This window comes from Oryzias latipes, chromosome 22, assembly GCF_053564925.1.
Source record: "Oryzias latipes strain Hd-rR chromosome 22, Olatipes_Hd-rR_3.1".
In the NCBI taxonomy this organism is placed as follows: domain Eukaryota; kingdom Metazoa; phylum Chordata; class Actinopteri; order Beloniformes; family Adrianichthyidae; genus Oryzias; species Oryzias latipes.
Window position 1 is genome coordinate 21,335,624 of NC_136258.1, and position 18,774 is coordinate 21,354,397.

Here is an 18,774-nt window from a genome sequence, read left to right on the forward strand (position 1 = left end):
TTTGAAGTAGACTCATATTGTGTAAGAACCAAGCCTTTTTAGTCTTGTTTTAAAGTTTAATTGGACTGTTGAGTTGAATGAAAACTAATTCTTTACAGGTAATAAACTTTTGATGCTACTTATACTAAAAAAAAATCATTCTTGTCTTTTAGCTGCTCCTTTGAGGTGTCACCACACCCATTTTTCATTGTTATTTAATCCTATCCTCTGCACACCTATTACACTCATGTCCTCCTTCACTAAATCCTAAAACATCCACTTTAGTCCTTCTCTCTAGGCCTCTATAGCTTCTAATCTTAGCATTTTTTTAACCAACATAATCACTGTCCCTGCTTTAAATGTGTCCAAATCATTTCAATCTGCTTCCATGCATTTATGTGCAACACATCTTCCTCTGATGGATTCATTCCTGATCCCAGATCCTCACCATTCCAAAGGGGAACCCCAGCATCTTCATCTCTGCCACCTCCAGCTCTCCCTCCTGCCTCTCCTTTATCTCTCATTGACACTCTTTTGTCACACATCACACCTGAACCTTTCCTCTGAATGCTCCAATCTATTTGCACACACCACTTTACCTCCTTCAAAAACTGTGTTCATTCAGACTGTTGACCTTCACTACTTGAAGTCCTCCACCTTGTTCACTTCTGGTACCTGTAACCTCACCGTTCCACTTGAGTTCCTCTCATTTACACACAGATACTCTGTGTTCCTGCAGCTGGCCGTCTATTCTCCTCTTTCCAGAGCAAACCTCCACCTCAATAGATATTCCTCCTGCTCCCTGCTTTCATTATAGAATTCTATCTACAAACATTATTGTCCACAGAGATTCATGTCTAACCTTAAATGTCAGTCTGTCCATCACCACAGCAAATAAGACCTTCAAATAAGACACAGTGCAACTCCTTCAGATTTTCTATGTCCTTCTCCAGTAGCATCCTCAAAGCAAGAATTGCATCTGTACTTGTCTCTCTCTGCATCAAATCACAAATCCCCATTTCAGAGTCACTTCTCTTTCCCATAAAGTTTATTATAAAAAGCATTTCTGACATTGAAGCTGCTGCCCTCGGCTCGGCGCTGCAGGTCTTACATACCCAAATAACATACTGATGGACAGTTTTTCCCTCAGAGCAGTCAACTTACTTAACAAAAAATAAGAACTGTAAAAATATGCAATATACGATTTAAACCCTTTTTAAATTGTTTTTACATTTCACTTTACAAGTATTTTTATCTTCAACCTTGATGAGCATCACAATCTGGAGAGCGGCACATTTTTCTTTTGTTGTGCACACAATGACATTAAAGGAAACTTTGATTCAGATTTTCTATTTGACAGATGGTCAAGCTTAAAATGTTTAGGTGTAATAAATGATATCTTTGTGAGTTTACATTTTTTTTCTGAAGGAACCCAACACCACACACATTTTTCAGATCCCGAGACAAAACATATTTATTTAATTCACATCCCATCATATTACATTCATTTATAGATCATTCACTATTTCACATTGAAATGCAATGATTGTCTAACATAAACTTACAAAACAAAGAAGTTTGTAAAGTTGGAAATGTGACCCAGTGATTTTTATTTCCTTTATTTCAAAAATGAGTTTTAAACCTCCCATTTTGCATCTGTATTTGTCCAGTCTTGTCTCATTTGTTTACTGCAACTTTCTTCTCTTTAATCCTTCACCTTTAATCACAAAGAATCCATTTTCTCACTACATCTGCCCTAAGAAAAACAAACTACACTACCTGTTCACTTCAGAATTAAAAAAATATTCCTGTGCACTTTAAGTGCAATTCAACACCATCCATCCATAGTTATGACTTCCTCCAAATCGCAGCATCCGCCCACTCTCTCAGATCCTCTGTCCACTTTCACTCTATCTGCCTCAGCACCATCAGGACCAGAGCTTTCGGTCATTCTGCTCCTCATCTCTGGAAACCACTCCCACCAAACATACCAAACACGATCCCCTTCCTGTCTGTGAGTCAGATCTCAAAACGAGTTTGTTTAGAACAGATTTTTTTTTAAACTGAATTTCATTCATTTGTATTTCTGCAACTCCCCTGATTTTCAAATATATTTATATATTTTGATTGTTGTTTTTTTTATCTTCTCTTCAGTCTCCTTGATTGTGTTTAAAAAGTGCTCTTCTAAATTAAAAATTATGATAATCATCAAATCATCAAAGTCCGTTAAATTTGATATCCATTGGCTTGCAAAATAGAGTAAACTTTTAACAAAAACTTTTACTATTTGTACTTGCACCTGTGGCATATTAGATTGTCACAGGAAGATTTGAAGCCATAGACAAATATTTAATAGAGAAAAAATAACTCATTTCCATGTCACTACTGCACACTTTACAATTCCAGATTTTACTTTTCTTTAGTTAGAATTCTTATTAGATTTTATTTACAACATGTAAAGCTTCTCTTAAAGTCCATTGGGAATCAACCGTGCAAAATGCCTCTCCAAACCCATGCAGGGGTCTGCAACCTGAGGCTCAATGCGGCTCTTCTGTCCCTCCATTGTGGCTCTTTGGCTTTCAAGAAAAATGCTAACAATTTAAGTAAATAATTTTGTTCTATTGTTTTTTAGTCCATTTGTTTTATTGTCAGTTTTGTCATTTATGTTTTTTATGGATTTATGGATATTTAACATGTCACATAACTGAGCAGAATGATGGTAAAAGCTTTAATCAAAATTTTAAGCACTTATTCTGAACTTCTGCTGCACAACAGTGTCTAGTTGCTGTTGAGAGGCAAAGCTCTTAAATTATTCAATTGCAATTTATGAATACGTTTTTATGAAAAACTAGAATTTAATTCAGTGTTGGTTAAATTCAATAGTAAAAGAAAAAAAAGATGCAGGCAGACCAAAAACAAAATGGTAGAAAATGTAATGTTTGACTTTCTTCTTCTTCTTTTTGCTTCAAGTAAATCTGCTGCAGCAGGAGGATCGGATTTGATACAGCATGTATTTTATTTTGAAAGGAACTTGCACGTGTCTGCTGTCAATAAAAATAATAAGCTAAATTAGTTTTATAGCAAAAAATAACACTATTCTAATTCAACTAATGTAAATGTCTAAAACTACATTTAAAAAAATGAATGGCTTAATAATCACAAAAAATAATAAAGTTTGTTTTATTTTTAAACAAAGTGGGACTTTGCGGCTCTCTCTGGGTTTTGGTCTGTAAGAAACTGGACCAAATGGCTCTGATAGCGTTAAAGGTTGCAGACCCCTGTCCGAACCCTTTCCATTTTAGAGCAAGACATACTGTAGCATGATAGCATTCCTCTACAAAAGCATTTGCAGCATGATTCTACAGTTGCATAACCAAACACATTTCAAAAGGAATATAATTGGTGGACAGCAAAAAGCAAGATTGTTGTAATTCTGGTATTAACCCATTCCTTCAAATGAACCTCTGTTCACTCTTTAGTGGTTTAGACTGTCACAAGCTGTCGGTTTGTTTAGCATTGATCTTTGCAAAAAATCAATGATATCGGTGGACATGCATCCCTCATGCACAAACACGTCCTTTTGTTAAACGTGCACATAGACTTTTAAGTCATAATGCCATTAAAAAAAATACAAAAAAGTGTTGTTTTTTTTAATTTGATCTTCAAACTGATGGAGAAATGTTGCATTAAGCAGCAAAATGTGCTGACTTGTGTAGCACAGATGATTGCCTTGTTCCAATGCACACAATGTTAACTCCATGGATGGTATCCTGAATGATCCAAGTATCCGCTTTCAAAGGACTCCTTGGAGGCTGAAAGGACATCAATGTGGACTCCTCACCTGTTTAATACAGGATCATGGTCCCAAATCTAAATCAATTAAAAAATTAACACGCATAGTCCCTTTCACTAATAAGAAACAGTGAAAGAACAAAATAAAGTGCAAAACAAAGAGGTTATTTGCATGTAGGACTGACAAATCCCCCGATATTCATCCCATCTTTTACCTACATGCATGCAAGGGTTTTACTTTTCCCTGTGGCATCATTTTCTTTTAATCCTTTAGTTTATTTGTCTTGATTTGAAAGCATTTTTCTCAGAACTCTATCTTGCAGGCGGGGAAGGTCTCATCCTGCATGGCGACGGTGCTGTTGGATCCCAGAACTGTGACGTTCAGCTCCCGCTGTCTGTCCAAGGTGTGCTGGTACCACTCCTGCATCGACGCCGACTCAAAGGTTGGTATCAGCGTCACCTGACACAAGGACACTGTAAATTATTTGTTGACACTTTTTAAAATTTAGTTTGATTTGCCATGTTTCTCCCCATATTTTGCACTTTTATGGTTATTTACCTTTTGAGAGTTTTTCACCTGTTGTGTATTTAATAACTCAAAATCTATAACACATTCATCAGAGTTTTACAATATTCTTGAATCATTTTGTCTTTCTGTGTGTGTAAATCTTTATGTCATGCCACTTTTGGAGGCGAGAAAGATCCTAATGAAGAATTTATTAAAAAGCAAACATAGAATGGCGATCAGGCTGAAAATCCAGAAAATCAACTCAATCAGGATTTGGTAAGAGAAAAATTAGTTCTGATTCTTTGCAAAAGTAACTTTGACGGCCAGAAACATTGAAGTGAGAAGGAATCAAACAACATCCAGGGACCGGAAGCTAAACTTTTCAAAGAATGTACTGCTGAAATAAAATGTTCAGATTTAAACAACATCAAACGCTATTTACATAAAAAAAAAAAACATTTTATATTTTCGGTCAAAAAATTCAAACCAAAAAACTACAAACAAATGTTTTAGAGCCTCCTTAGTTATGTACTTTTTCTATTCACTTTTACTTCCTATTTTAATTTCAGATGTGAACTCATTCTGTTGCCAACTTTTTTTATTTTATTTTATTCAGTCTTAACCCTTCCAGTCAGCACTTCAGGCAGTCATGCAGTTTATAGATTCATCACATCCTGTGACATTGGTATTTTTATGCTTTAAATGCTATTAACTCCATAACTGAGATTTTACTTCTCTTTCCTTCTGTATTTTGGTTCTAACATACCCGTATGCCTGACTCTGAGGAGTTTTGGTTCAGTTTTTGTGTAGTCTATTCTTGGGTGTGATATTACTGCAAAAAACTGAATAAATTACATTTATTTCCAATTTAACTTAATGTGTTTGAATATGAATTTACCTTTCAAACTTTCATCCATAGCTAAATTTGTTGGGCTAAGAAAGTCAGCTTTTTGCACAGTGATTTACAATGTAAAAGGGTAGAATTTTTATTTGAAAATTAGAATAATATACATATAAATAAAAACTAGATAAATATAGTTTTTTTTTCCCAAAAAAACTCAACAAAAGTACTATAAAAGGAAAACTGATGTGTGTATTTGATTAAGCAACATTTCTTTTAGTGAACTTTTTTGCTTTGTTTCTTACATTTTTATTTTATTTTTTGTTTTCTTCCGAGTGCAAACAGCCAGCAGGAACAGCTCTGCAAGGTAAAATGTTCCATCAGCAAAATCACTAAGATGGTACGAGTCATCCATCCCCGTCTGTTTAGTCTCCTGCCTTTCGAATGTTCCAAAGCAAATATCTATGATCCAGGATGCTAAACAGCATTTTCCTTCAAAGCTTTTAAAAAATCAGCTGTGTGCCCCCCCACCCAACATGAGCACTTGCAGAACCACTTACATTTTTCAATCAACATCAAATGCACTCTGTGACTCCAAAATGATTGGGCTTGTGTTTTTATCTTGCTTTTTTTTTTTTTTTAGTACGGTAGTCAATTTCTTTTAACTGTTTTGCTTTTTATTCACCTTTTATTTTTTTACTGATGATTTGAAATAATTAACTCTAGGCTGCAGCTTTAAATATGAGGAAAGAGAGAGGTTACCTGCACAGCATCAAGCCATGAAGACTTGCCGTCCAGTAGAGCGTCCAGCGTCTGCCTCATTAGCTCCTCTCGCTCAGGACTGTTTCCACTGACGATGTAGCAGGAAGAGCGAACACACCTGAAGAAGTCCACAGTGACTGTTGGGGCGGAGGCTCCGGAGGGAATATAGGCCAGATCCACATACACACTGACGTCTCCACTGGAGTTGGGCTTTGAGGCTAGAAACAAGGGAAAACAAGAACAGATTCTAAGACTTTTGATGTGAAGGTACACATTGTTACTCCAAGGCACATTTAGATCAGAATGGTCTGACGGGCTTGAAGGGAGAACACAAAAAATAGGTCACTCTTTTGTATTACTTGGTTTGTTTAACCCTTGTGCTATCCTATGGGGTCAAGATGACCATTGACGTGTTCTCCCTACCATGACAAAGATAGATCAAGGTGGAGAGGATTTCATGTAATGGATGGAAGCCAGTGAAGATCACAAATCATTGAAGAAAAAAGTTCAGCGCACTGTCTAGTGGGTCTAGATGACCCAACTCCCAATGTAAAAGTGCCTAGATTAGCAAAAGGGTTAAATCCAAAAAAAAAATTTAGGAGTAGACTGTTCCGGACAACACCCAGTTACAACAGCTGCTCCAATGGGGACAGAACATCTTAAACAGGCAATACCATCCATCTTCAGAACCCGCTGAATCCCTTGTGGGGTCACAGAGCTGCTGGAGCCAACCCTTATACAGTTGGGCCAAGGTGGGGTTCACTCTAACATGCACATAGAGACAGGCTAGAGACACCAATTAACCTGTGAAGCATGTTTTCGGACTGTGGGAGGAAGCCAGAAAAACCACACATGCACATTGGAGAACATGCAAAGTCCACACAGAAAGGCCCCAGCTAGGATTCAAACCAGGGTCTTTTCGCTGTAAGGTAAGAACGCTAACCACTACACCACCATGCAGCCTAACAAGCTACACAAGAAGGAGAAAAAGTTTAAGTAAGAGAACTTGGCCAGTTATTTCCTTCTTTTTCATCTGTGTTGTAGGGTTTTTCTACTGAAAAGACAAAGTTCTTATGTCACTTCTTATTTTTATGTACTGCTTCTCTTGAGTGGGTTTTTCTGTTAAACTGTACTGCTTGTTTGGTCTGGATGAGATTTTTCAACTGCTTAAATGAAACAGATGAAGGATCCAAGGAGATGAACATTGACATGAGACAACTCTTGGGTACATTGTCTTAAAAACAAAACCAACAACAACAGAGTTGTACCACCAAGAAGGACCTGTCTCCCACCTGAACCAGCTGAAGCTTTTGCCGGTGCTGTCCGAGCTGAAGAGGCGTTTCCCTTTGTCACTCCACTCACGGTCCTGCTTTTTCCTGAGCCTAATTTCTGGGGTCCATCAATAACCTGAAGATGCAAAAGTTCAATCGTTTACAAGACGTGATATAGATTTTGTCTAATGTGAAGCTTTCTTTTATTGTATACTTCTAAAGCAAACGAATAATTCCGTTTTAAAGAACTAAATTAGCAGCATAAGAATTGAACCACCTCTGCATCATGTTTGATCTAAATTAATTCTAAAATGTGTTAAGTGGGAGAAAAGTTGCTCAAGAATTTTAGTATAAATATAGAGTTTTTACAATAAAAATTATTGCCTTTTATTTTCTTTGTGAATATTCAGTAAACTCACCCCCTGCAGTTTCTTGCCCCGTGTCCCAGTGGCTTTTGATTTCTTCCCTTGAACATTGAGGTCAGACTGAGGAACTGGCATGGAGGCGTCGGGATTTGGAGGTAAGGGTGGACTGTCTCTGAGTGGGGCAGGAAGGGGGTCTGCAGGCAGACCCTGACTGTTGTGGAGGTCGTGGGGAGAGTTAGACGCCTCACTACACGACTCCTCCTCATCCGAGTCCAGAGCTCCATCAGCTGTGGTGGATGGGCAGTCTTCAGTGCAGACAGGAGCATTTGATTCACTCTGTGAATTGTCCTTCTTGCTCTTGTTGTTGATGGAGTGTTGGTGTGGAGCGGGGCTTCCTTTGGAGGCCTCGCCGGCACCTGACTCGGGATGCTTGAAGTGCTTAAACTCGCACGGAGAAACCAAACACAAGTCAACATCGTGAGAGGAACCCTCTAAAAGGAGTGTGTTAGGTGCAGGAGGTCGCCCCATCTCAGGGGTCTGCCCTAAAGACCGTGGTGGCTTCTTCACCGGTAAGGACAACCCTGAAAGGTGGCCTCCATTTGAGTGATGAACACTGTCATCTCCTTCTCTCTGGCTGACAGTGCTTGCTCCCTGCTCGAATGACATGGACAGAGATTCATCCACTTCTGTGGATTGAGGTGAGCTCACCTCGGCCGGCATCGAATGTGTAGTGGTTGTGGTGGCCATGGAAGGAGAAGGATCTGAAGATCCCTCTTTAAATGTGCCCAAAGGAAGGAAGCTTAGATGCTTGTCTTTCGTTTTTGTGGGGTTTTCTGGGGACTGGGGAAGTTGCTCCTCCCTTTTTTGGCATAAAACTGGATCGGCTACATCGGGGTCATTCATCCGGTCTTGAAGCCGGCTAAGTTGAGTTGCTCGGTTGCACCACACATCATCCGGAGACAAACAGTAAGGAGTGTGGCCGGCGCTGTTGGGCCGTGAATCGGGGGACGTTTGCTCGACTGTCTGTTCCTCATGGCTGTTGGGACCCTGGTTCTCTGGAGAGGACTGTGAGGGTGGGGTGTTTCTCAAAGCCCCGTCCAGTAGAGTGTACTCAGTTGGGGTTAAATCTTGCTCAACTATACACTCTGTTTTTGGCGTTTTATTAAAAGGAGAAGGAAATCCAACAACTTTAGCTTGTTTTCTGGAACTTTCAGGCTCATGAAAAAGGTTTTTCTGGGAGTTTATTTCCACCCCTTCATTTGTTGGTTGTTGTTTACTCTTTTGTGGAAACTCTGCAGCCATCACCCCTAAAGCACCTGCTTCCTCTTCCGATCTTCCAGCCGTTTCATTGCACATTTCTCTGTTCAAGCCTTTGGGGCTCTTTTCCTTTTCTGACTCACTGCTTCTCTTTCTGTCACCATTTGAAGCTTCAGCCTTCTTAAGTTTACTCTCCTCCTCAAGCTGGAGAAAATCGCGTGTCATATCTTCAGGTGTCGACATTTTGGAGCCAATTTGCTTTTTCTCAACTTTTTTTTCTTTCTGCAGCTCACTGTTCTCAGACTCTGGAATTTTAGCCACAGCGGTGGGTTTTGCTGAGTTATTTGGCATCTCAGAGTTTCGATTTTCTTTTTTGCTCTCGTTTAATTCCTTTCCGAATGATTTTCTTAACCTCTTTTCTCCTGTTTTGGAGTCATTTGTTGTTTCCTTCTTAATTTTTGTTTTATTTTCATTCTTTGGTTTGGATGAAACTGGATCCTTTTTCGTCTGATTTTTTCTTAGAAAGTTGTTCTCCTCTCTACTTCCTGTCTTTTCCTCTTTTTTCCAATCTACTCCTTTCTTTGCAGAGTTTTTCTCTGAAAATGATGCTTTATGCTTCAGTCCTGTCTCCTTTTTAGTGGTTTGATCTCTTGAGCCAGATCCATTCAATGTCTTTGCCTTTTCCTTTAACAATGCATCCTTTCCCTCTTCTCTAACTCCTCGTTCTTTCCCCTGTTTATTTGTCCCCTCTTTTTCTTTTGACTTGCAACTGTCCACACTTTCTGTCCTTTGTTTCTTCCTGTCCTCTCCCAGTCTTTCCAAGTCTCCGGTGGTCACAGTGGGCGACTGGAGGAAGTCTAGCCCCTTAAGCTTCTCTAGGCCCTGCAGCAGTTTCTCCTGGGGAGTCACGCCTGGGAATAGCACCCTCACCACTTTCTCATGAGGGCATGCTGGGTGCCACACTAACAAAGCGGTCACAGATGCGAGAACCGGAAGGGGGAGATTCTGGCCTTTCAAAGGTGCTCCATCTGGCCAGCTGTGCATGAATGTCTCGTACTCCGGACTGTTTTTGCCTGGACTCAGGATGTATAAATCAAGCTGTCCCACTCCCATTTTCTGGAAAAGTGTCAGGGGCTTAATTGGGACTCCTTGTGGTCGAAACATCGGCTGAGGTTTGATGTCTAACTTATTTAGCAGCTGCAGGGTCAGTGCTGCTTGCTGTGTGCTCTTTAAAACATCATCCACACCTAGAAAAAAGTGATCCACAATGTGTTATTTTACTTTCATTTCTGCATGTAATACAACTTTAAATGACAACACAGAACATGAATGCTCTATAAGAAAATCACATTTGTCTTTTTCCTCTACTTAGTTGGGTTTTTCCTGCTTCAGAACATCATCTTCACCAAAGATTGGCATCACTGACTCATCTACTTACTGCTCTTAGCACGGTTGTCACTTTAAACTGTCACTTTACCATCTCATTGCTCTTTTGCACTTTTCAGATTGCTGTTATTCTTCTTATTGTGACTGTTATTTTATCTATTTTATTTTATTATTTTATAAGCTGCTTGCACTGTGGGGTGATAGGAAAGTCATTTCATCTGGGCTGTATGTCATGTGTATGCAGCGTACTTGACAATAACGCTGACTTTGACTTTGACTTTGACTTAGACTTCTACATATTTCACTTACATTGCTGTTCCTCCTGCAACCTGCTGGGGGCGTTGAAGAACAGAACTCCAAGCTCTGGGGAGATGAGCTTTTTAGAAGAGTCTTCTGTGCAGACAAAAACAGTTTTACTCAGAAAAAAAACAAGTTTTCAAACACAGTTGGATTATACTTAAATGAGGGGTCAGGTTAGAGGTTAGATAAAGCTTTATTGTTCCAACAAAAGCAGAAAAAAAGAATGATGCATAGAAAAATCAGCTAAGTTATAAAATAGTATATCAACAAAGTAAAAGAATTTGAATATTGATACAAGTAGATCAGAGATAATTTAAAGGGAAACCTCCCAGCCATTTTAGCAACAAAAAAAACGGTGTGAAGCAGGGTGGAGAATTATAGGAAACGTCTGATAAAGCAAAGAGAAATCCACTAAAACATGGAGAATAAATAAGATAAAAGTTTAGTGGGGGTTTGGATTTTTATAAGCTTTCGCTTCTTCCATTCCCCTTTCAAATCTTATTTTCCAAGTCATGTATTGACTTATATTTTCTTTTTCCAGGTAAATGTTGATTTGATTTGAAATAAACTTGTTACAAACTTGTTACAAACTAAAATTACATTATTAAATGCCTGGTATGAGATGAATGATTTTGTATAAAAAAAATTTTTGATCTTATAAATAAAATCAAAAGAACCCTGATAGGTATGGTTTTGAAAAATAAAAATCTCCTACCTTTTAGTTCAGAGGTCAGTTCTTTCTCTCCTACTTTCCTCTGCAGAAAGGAAATGACTCCTGGGAGGTTTTCTGTCCCAGTATGAGTCAGTAAAACTGCATCCACTCGGTCGAGGTGACGGACCAGCTTCCAGAAACAGGCTTGAGAGTCTGACCCCCCGTCCACCAGCACCGTGAACCCGTTAATGGCAAAGAACGCACAGTCCCCGCAGCCAGCGGGGAACACATAACAACAGGGGCGGGACAGCTTTAGGAACCCCACAGAGGAGGGAGGCGGCAGCAGGTCAAAGGAGGACGCAGGGCAAAGGGTGCTAGAGATGAGGGATGTGAATCCCTGGAGAGACTCCATGGCAGGCAGAACCTCTGGGGGGTTGATGCGGAGCGTGATGGGACCCTGAAGAGATGGGTTTGCTAAAAGAGTTTTCTTCCACTGGCCAACATTTGGACAGCTGAAGGTCAGACTGATTTTTGAGTGCAGATGTGAGGAGCCAGAGCTCTCCAGATCCAGCAGCTAAAAGGTGAAAGAATGTGCAAAAACTGTATTAATTAAAAAAATTGATTAGGTGTATTATTCTGATGCTAAGTGAAGGAAGTCAGCGTTTTTTTATGCATCGACTAAATGAAAAATAACTTATTCAACTCCAATTATTTACAAAACAACAATATTGAATGGATCAAATGATGCAAACTGCTTTCTTTTGATGAATATACTTGTGTTTCAATGCAAATTCTAAACAAAAATATTAAAAGCTTCTGACTGAAAAAAGTTGAATGTCTTTGTCTCTTTAATGTTTCTTCTATTCGTATCAAAAAGCACGAGAATTTTTCAGATTATAACCACAATCATCATCGTTACTATATAAAATCAGAGTCCTTTGCTCATAATCTTTGAAAATATTGTATTTATTTCTTGAAACATTTTTTTTTAAATAGCTTTTCAGAATGTTAACTTATCTTACGCTTGAGCTTTTTCCATTGTTTTTAACCTCTTTTTTCTTCTGGATTTTGTTTTTAAATGTTATCAATAATCAGCTAGAATTTACATTGTTGCAGCTTAACTGCAACTATGGCTTTGAAATGTGCATTTAATTTATGTTTTCTACCTCATTTATACACAGACCTATAGACACGTCAGTTTGTGGTTTAAATGTTTCCTCCTTTTTTATGCAAAAAGGCTTCATCAGCCAGCGTTTGCAGACAGGACACTGTACCTGCTCTGTCAGTATTTGTGTCAGTTGACGTGCTGAAAACCGCCCTTTGTGAAACAGTAGATCTCCACTTTCCTCCGCCGTCAGGCCTGCCAAGATCAACAGCTTATGAGCCGACTCCCTGGACAGCAGAGCAAACACCTGACCAACCAACACAGATGGAAAAATCAGCTGATTTTCTCAAAAGCCTTTCAAGTCACGCTCACTTTCAATGCAATTCATTTCAGTATGTTTCTCTTGAGCTGGATATTTTTAATACAGTCAGAAATGATCAAATTTACTGTACATTTTAACATTGTTTTGGTCTTTTGATGCCATTATTGTCATTTAAATACATTTGTAACTGAATTGGACCCAACAAGAAAATGACTCCAAGCAGTTCTCCAGTACTGGCATTAGATCAGATGACAAGACTAAACTAAAAGGTTTGACATTTTTTACTAAAAGGCTGCAAAAGTGTGATTCTAAACAATTATTGGCCTTTAAACTTCAAAAACAACTGAGGTTTTCACCAAGTTCCATTTATTTTTTACCATTTAAAGTGGCCACTGTGGGTATAGAAGTATTTACAATTTATTAAATGTACATCAACAGACACTATATTACTAAAAGTACTGGCTCTCCTGCCCTGACTCACATATGACCTATAAAATGCCGTCCCATTCCTAACCCCAATATGATGTCGGTCCACCTTTTTAAGCTCTTACGGCTTCAGCTCTTCCGGGAAGGCTGCCCACAAGGTTGAGGATTGAGGAGGAATTTTTGACCATTCTTCCAAAAGTGTATTGGTGAGGTCACACACTGATGCTGGTGGAGAAGGCCTGGCTCTCAGTCTCTGCTCTAATTCATCCCAAAGGCGTTCAATTGGGTTCAGGCCAGTCATTTTTATCCACACCAGACTTTGTCATCCATGTCTTTATGGACCTTGCTTTGTGCACAGTCATGTTGGAAGAGGAAGGGGCCTGCTCCAAACAATCCTGAAGCATTCAGAGTTCCTTTCACTGAAACTAAGGGGCCAAGCCAAAGTCCGGAAAAACAACCCCACACCATAATTCCTCCTCCATCAAATTTTACACTCAGCATGCACAATCCAGTCTGAAATGTACAATTCTCTTGGCAACCTTCATCATGAGATTGGCAGATGGAAAAGCATGATTCGTCACTCCAGATACCACATCTCCACTGCTCTAGAGTCCAGTGGCGGTGTGCTTTACACAACTCTATCTGACGCTTTGCTTTGCTTTGCTTTGCACAGAATTTACTGACCTCCTGAGAGCGACCCGTTCTTTCACAAATGTTTGTGGATAAAGCCTGAGTGCTTGATTAGATACACCTGAGGTCAGCCCAAGTGATCAGGACACCTGATTCTGATCATTTGAATGGGTGACCGGATACTTTTGGTAATATAGTGCATTATAAATACTTAAAGTTATGCAGATATCACTTTAAAAAATTAAATCAAAACATTTAAAGACTAATAATTGGAAAAAGGATTTAAAAAGTCCCACCTTACTTAATATATACAAACACACACACAAACTAAAACTTTCCTGAAAGTTAGTTTTCAAACCAGATTAAAGTTTGAAATAATAAAAGTCATTTGTGTTCCAAGAAACATTGCATGCATTATAAGCTTTCTGGTGAAATCAAGAAGATACTGGCAAATTGAGGAAAATATTACATGTATTGGGAAATTGTCTACATTAAAGGAATTTATGATGCATAAATGATACTGTCAATATTTTATTAGGTAAAAATATTTATTGGAAGCATTACAAATGAATAAAAATATGTCAATGATAAATATGTCAATGAGCTGTCCCACCCACCTCTGAACAAGCCTGTTCTTGAGTCGGACTGATCAGCACCTGGATGTCCAAAACTTTTGTACAGTGTCGCAAATTCTTCTGTCCTGCAGAGGCAGACAGAGAAGGATCAAGGACTTTCAGATGGAAAGCAAAAGAGAAGCGAAAGAGACACAAATAAACAGAAAAGGGTGTTAGTAACCACAAAAACATGACTGAGAAAAAAAGGAAGGAAGAAGAGAGGGGCAGCTGAGTCCGCGGATTTAGAGAATTTAGAGGATAAAGATGAAAAGATGAAAGACTGAACCCAGCAGTTCTTCTTCCAAATTGATCAAGACTTTTCTTTATCTTTATCGTTTTTAGCTGAAACCAAAGCATATGTCTACAAATACATCACTTAAAAATAAGGTTTTATGTACTTTAAATTATATCCTTCTACTTATTTTTATTTAGTTTTAGATGATCACGCAGTTTAGAAACCAAGAAAGAGGCCAAAACAGTAAAATGATATAAAAAAGACAAAGAAACAAAAACATCCAAATGTAATCACACCCTGAATGAAGCATGTAAAATTGAAAAATCTGTAATTTGCTGACACTTTTCATTTTTAATCTCTCTAAATTATTCTTATTATTGCACTTTTGCACAAGTAAATAATTCTTACTGCCTTTTATTCACATTATGATAGCATAGAAATTATTTTTCCTTTTTTTTTTCATTAAAAATAAAAAAAAAATTACACTTTAGTTACTTTCTTCCAGGTTGCCTTTGCAACGTGTCCAGTTCACTTATAAGTACACTTTAGTTCAGAATTGTGATCATCTTTTGTTTTTCTTAAGGCTCTGCTTCTGTCTGAGGGCCCGCCTGTGTTTAACAATTGCCCCACAGCCTCCGTGCTTCCTTTTACTTCCTTCCTTCCTCAGTGACCCCTCACAGTCTGAGCTGGCGTGTTACCATAGAGACCAGGAAATTTAGTGAGAGAGCCTCCTATGAAAGGCATATTTTTATTCAGTTTTACCTGAGCCCTTGAAAGATACCGTGTGATGGGAGAGGAACTCTTGCAGGTAGAGGTTCAAGTTACAGGATTTTAAATCCACGTCCCATGAGCGAATACCTGCGGCGTAAAAGATACGCTGAATCAGCAAAATAAGGGGTGAAAAAATGTTAGCATTTACAACTGTTTTTAAGAAAGTTTGCAGCAAAATTTGTAACACCCTTTATGCAAAGAGGCAGTTTTTCTTCTTCTTTAATTACATTAAAGCATGAAAACATTTATAATTTGAAAGTAATTTTTTTTAATGCAAGTTTCAATATAAGTTTTCCAAAAAATCCTAAAATACGTCAAAAGCATATTAATCTAAGAAACTTTTAGCTTTCTTTTTGTTACTAATTTTGTACTAATCCCATAATCAAACTTCCGCATTATCAAATATTGAACATTTTTAATAATTCAATAATGTATTTATAGTTTCAGTTTATTCAAAGGTAGCACACATGATATAAAATGACACACGTGATACAGTATAACTGATTGACACCTGCTCATGCAAATACTCATCAAATCACTTCAAACTGACCTTAATATAGAATCTACTTAAAAGCAAAATTTTTATTTTCATAGCATAATAAAAAATGTAAGGCGTTACACATTTTATAGTATGTGTAACTTTATTTTTGTTACTTGAATCTCATGGTGAACTTGTAAATTAACCGTTGCTACAAAATCCAAAAGCAATCTTCATAGGTGGTGAAAAAGAAACATTTTGTATTAAAAAAAATTGAAGTGCAGCAGATAAAAACAAAACAAAATTTGAGCAAGAGTAATGTATGTCATTTTATATTAAATTGATTTTCACTTTCAATTAATGTGATGCACTGCACAAATAATACCGTCATGTAACAGAACAAAGCCATTTTTCTTTTGTGAAAAGTTGCTGACATATTTCTGGGTGTCAGCCTTCAACAAATGATGATTGACTGCTACACTTGGCTCAGTTATTGTTCTAATATCTTGCTGCATGTGGAGGCTCTGCTTTATTTCTTCATCACAGCGTATCTCATCAATTATACATCTTTCAATTTAGGCCACAGATCTGTGAACAAACCAGCAGTAAAACCTAATGCTTTAATGGATCATCATAGACCTGCTCTGCATTCATGTATCAATGGAATATTATTAACTAGTGGTCATTAGAAGGCAGGGTAACCTTGCATATCGACAGGTTGAGGTAAAACAAAGAGACCTGCAGCAAACTGCTTTTAATTAGCCCGAACCCGCAGGGATGAAGAGGGATGCTGCTGATCGAGCGTCTCCAGATGACGCACCCTCGGTTTGGGCGGCAGAATCACTGAAACGCTGCATTGTGGCCGCGCATCTTCCCCGCCGATCCTTTCATCGACGACAACTTGCGGGCATCTGAATTCTTTCGAATCCAAAACGACTCTTTGAAGCATTCTTTTTTATTGCACCTACCTCGTTCGATCTCCCCGCTGACGTGTTCCGTGCGTCTGGGGCGCGCGGTGCGTCCAATAATGATGAGCAGGGAGTATTTGTGAGGGCAGAAGTCGAGGTTTGCGGTCGGAGCGCGCCTCGCCTCCTCCTGGACCTCCCTCACCCACTCCCGGCTGCTCGCCATGTTGGATGTGATGTCATAGAAAAAGCCCGACAGAGGCTTTTATTGCAGAGATGAGAGCTGCTGCGCTGGGATGCTGCGCATCAGTCAATGGAAGCGGGTGACTTTGAACTATCACATGACCCAACCATCATTTTATCAATGAACCTTATTGATCCATTAGGCATGGCATAATTTTCTAACAATAATTCTACTTTTATTGTGTTCATCTTACAAATATAATCAGAAACAATAATTAGAATATGTATCTTTAATAATCAACAACTCACTGTAATGTACACAAGAAAAAACAACATTTATGACTAAAATTAGGATCAATTTTTGCATAACGTGCAACATACAACCTCCTCGTTTCCAGAAGAAAACATTTTACATTTTCATGATACATTAGGGTACTAATCATACGAATTCTCCTTGATGTTTTACTTTATTGGTTGGCATTCCATTCAACTAAGTGACTACGGATTTCTCAAATAAAAAATAAGGAAAGTTTGATACTTAACAGAAATTTCCTAAAGAGAGTCCCCTTTTACTTAAATTAGGCTATAATTTTTAGGGTCAAATGACCACACATTTTCCAGCTGAACTGATTTGCCAATGATGCATTGATTTGGATTTGAATGATTTATGAGGACAGAAAATTACTTATGATTTGCACCCTTGATGCCATACTTATTCATTATTGTCATAATTTCCAACTCTAAAATAAACTCTTTTCTTACTCCTATAAACATTTGAGAACGTAGAAGTTACATGAAGTCCCTCGAGGACAGCCGCACAGTGTTCCGATGCGCGCACCTTTACGCACTGCGCACGGCTCTCCTGCGTCACACTGAAATAACAACATTAAATCAACAAGACACATGTTTAAATAAACTATCAAAAGAAGAACTGTTAACAAAATGTTGCCTGCGTTGAATTGCTGTCTTTTTCCTAATTGTTTTACTTACTGAAGGCAACCATCCGAGCTTCTTCTCCAATGGCATTTCTTTGTTTCTCAGCTTTTCTAAAACTCCTTGCAAGGCGTCGATCTGCCAAATAAAACGTTCGAAGCATTAAAATGTGAGGGTTTTTTTCATGAAAATTACTTTCAGAAACTACAATTTCCTTGTAAAGGGTGATTTGTCGATGTAACCTTGTAAAAGGTTATTTATTTTTATTTACAGTGCACGTGTAATTCTACCTTAAGTGATTGTTAGAGGTTTGTCAGTCAAACCTCATTCTATTATCAAACTTTGGACACTAATTTCTCACCAGATCCTTTTCTTGCTGAGCTTTCAGAGTAAAATCCAGAGAGCGCGTTTCCAAGGAAGAGTCCTCGGCTCGGGAAAGCCAAAGGTAGGTGCAGCTGCAAGTGACCACGAGGAGGAGAGTCCGCGCGCTGACCATGGTTCTGAAAACCAAAAACTCTTGTTTCTGCGACTCTTTGGAGACAATTGGGAATCACGGGTCCTGTGGAGATCCTTCTATCCAGAGAAGTCCCGTTTTTATAGGCAGATGCTGCACTTGTGACATGCAGGAGCAGCCTCTGAATTATTCAGGCCATCACTCGTTACCTTTGCATCTTTGACAAGACAACACCAGGTCAAATCCTAAGGGGCTAAAGGTGAATTTACATTTAATATCATGTGTTTGCCATCTTAATATCAAAGCTTAGTGGATTTCCTGAACATTTTTAAGCGCAAGATGTGACACTAAATTTTTTATGTTTTTGTATTTGAACATACAGTACATGAAACAGATATTAAGAACTTTTAAAAGTTAATCTAAATAAATCTGTTAAGTTAAAGGTTTATCAATCAGTTATACCAAACAGTTTTATTTATATAATCATCATATCTAGTGTCAGGTTTCAATCAAATCCAACCAACCTCACTGACACCAACCTGTACTCAAGATTCAATTTCCTCCTGTGTGGATAACCTTAAGCCCACCTGCAACACCCCTTTAAA

General features: G+C 38.3%; 2 protein-coding genes across 4 annotated transcripts; both read right to left on the bottom strand.

Moving 5' to 3' along the window:
* Window positions 1-1,426: 1,426 nt before the first annotated feature.
* LOC101168906 (microtubule-associated protein 1S) lies at window positions 1,427-16,895 on the bottom strand. Of its 3 annotated transcripts, none has more exons than XM_078940926.1 (10): window positions 16,663-16,895; window positions 15,208-15,303; window positions 14,214-14,296; window positions 12,388-12,525; window positions 11,177-11,687; window positions 10,471-10,551; window positions 7,573-10,022; window positions 7,175-7,289; window positions 5,883-6,100; window positions 1,427-4,231 (listed from the first exon to the last, which is right to left on the bottom strand). In XM_078940926.1, exons 1-10 carry the CDS (start codon window positions 16,823-16,825, stop codon window positions 4,076-4,078), a joined length of 4,011 nt encoding a protein of 1,336 aa, XP_078797052.1. In that variant the 5' UTR covers window positions 16,826-16,895; the 3' UTR covers window positions 1,427-4,075. The 3 variants fall into 3 exon arrangements, with proteins under 3 accessions (XP_078797052.1, XP_011488577.1, XP_078797053.1); XM_011490275.4 differs by having other exon boundaries at window positions 10,471-10,554; window positions 16,663-16,894; XM_078940927.1 differs by lacking the exon at window positions 16,663-16,895 and adding an exon at window positions 16,433-16,546 and having other exon boundaries at window positions 10,471-10,554.
* Window positions 16,896-17,242: 347 nt separating this feature from the next.
* Window positions 17,243-18,281, bottom strand: LOC100533501 (cocaine- and amphetamine-regulated transcript ch22). The gene is given in 3 exon segments (NM_001204783.1): window positions 17,243-17,654; window positions 17,773-17,853; window positions 18,077-18,281. Coding segments are annotated over 3 exon segments (324 nt in total). The 5' UTR covers window positions 18,212-18,281; the 3' UTR covers window positions 17,243-17,546.
* Window positions 18,282-18,774: the final 493 nt, after the last annotated feature.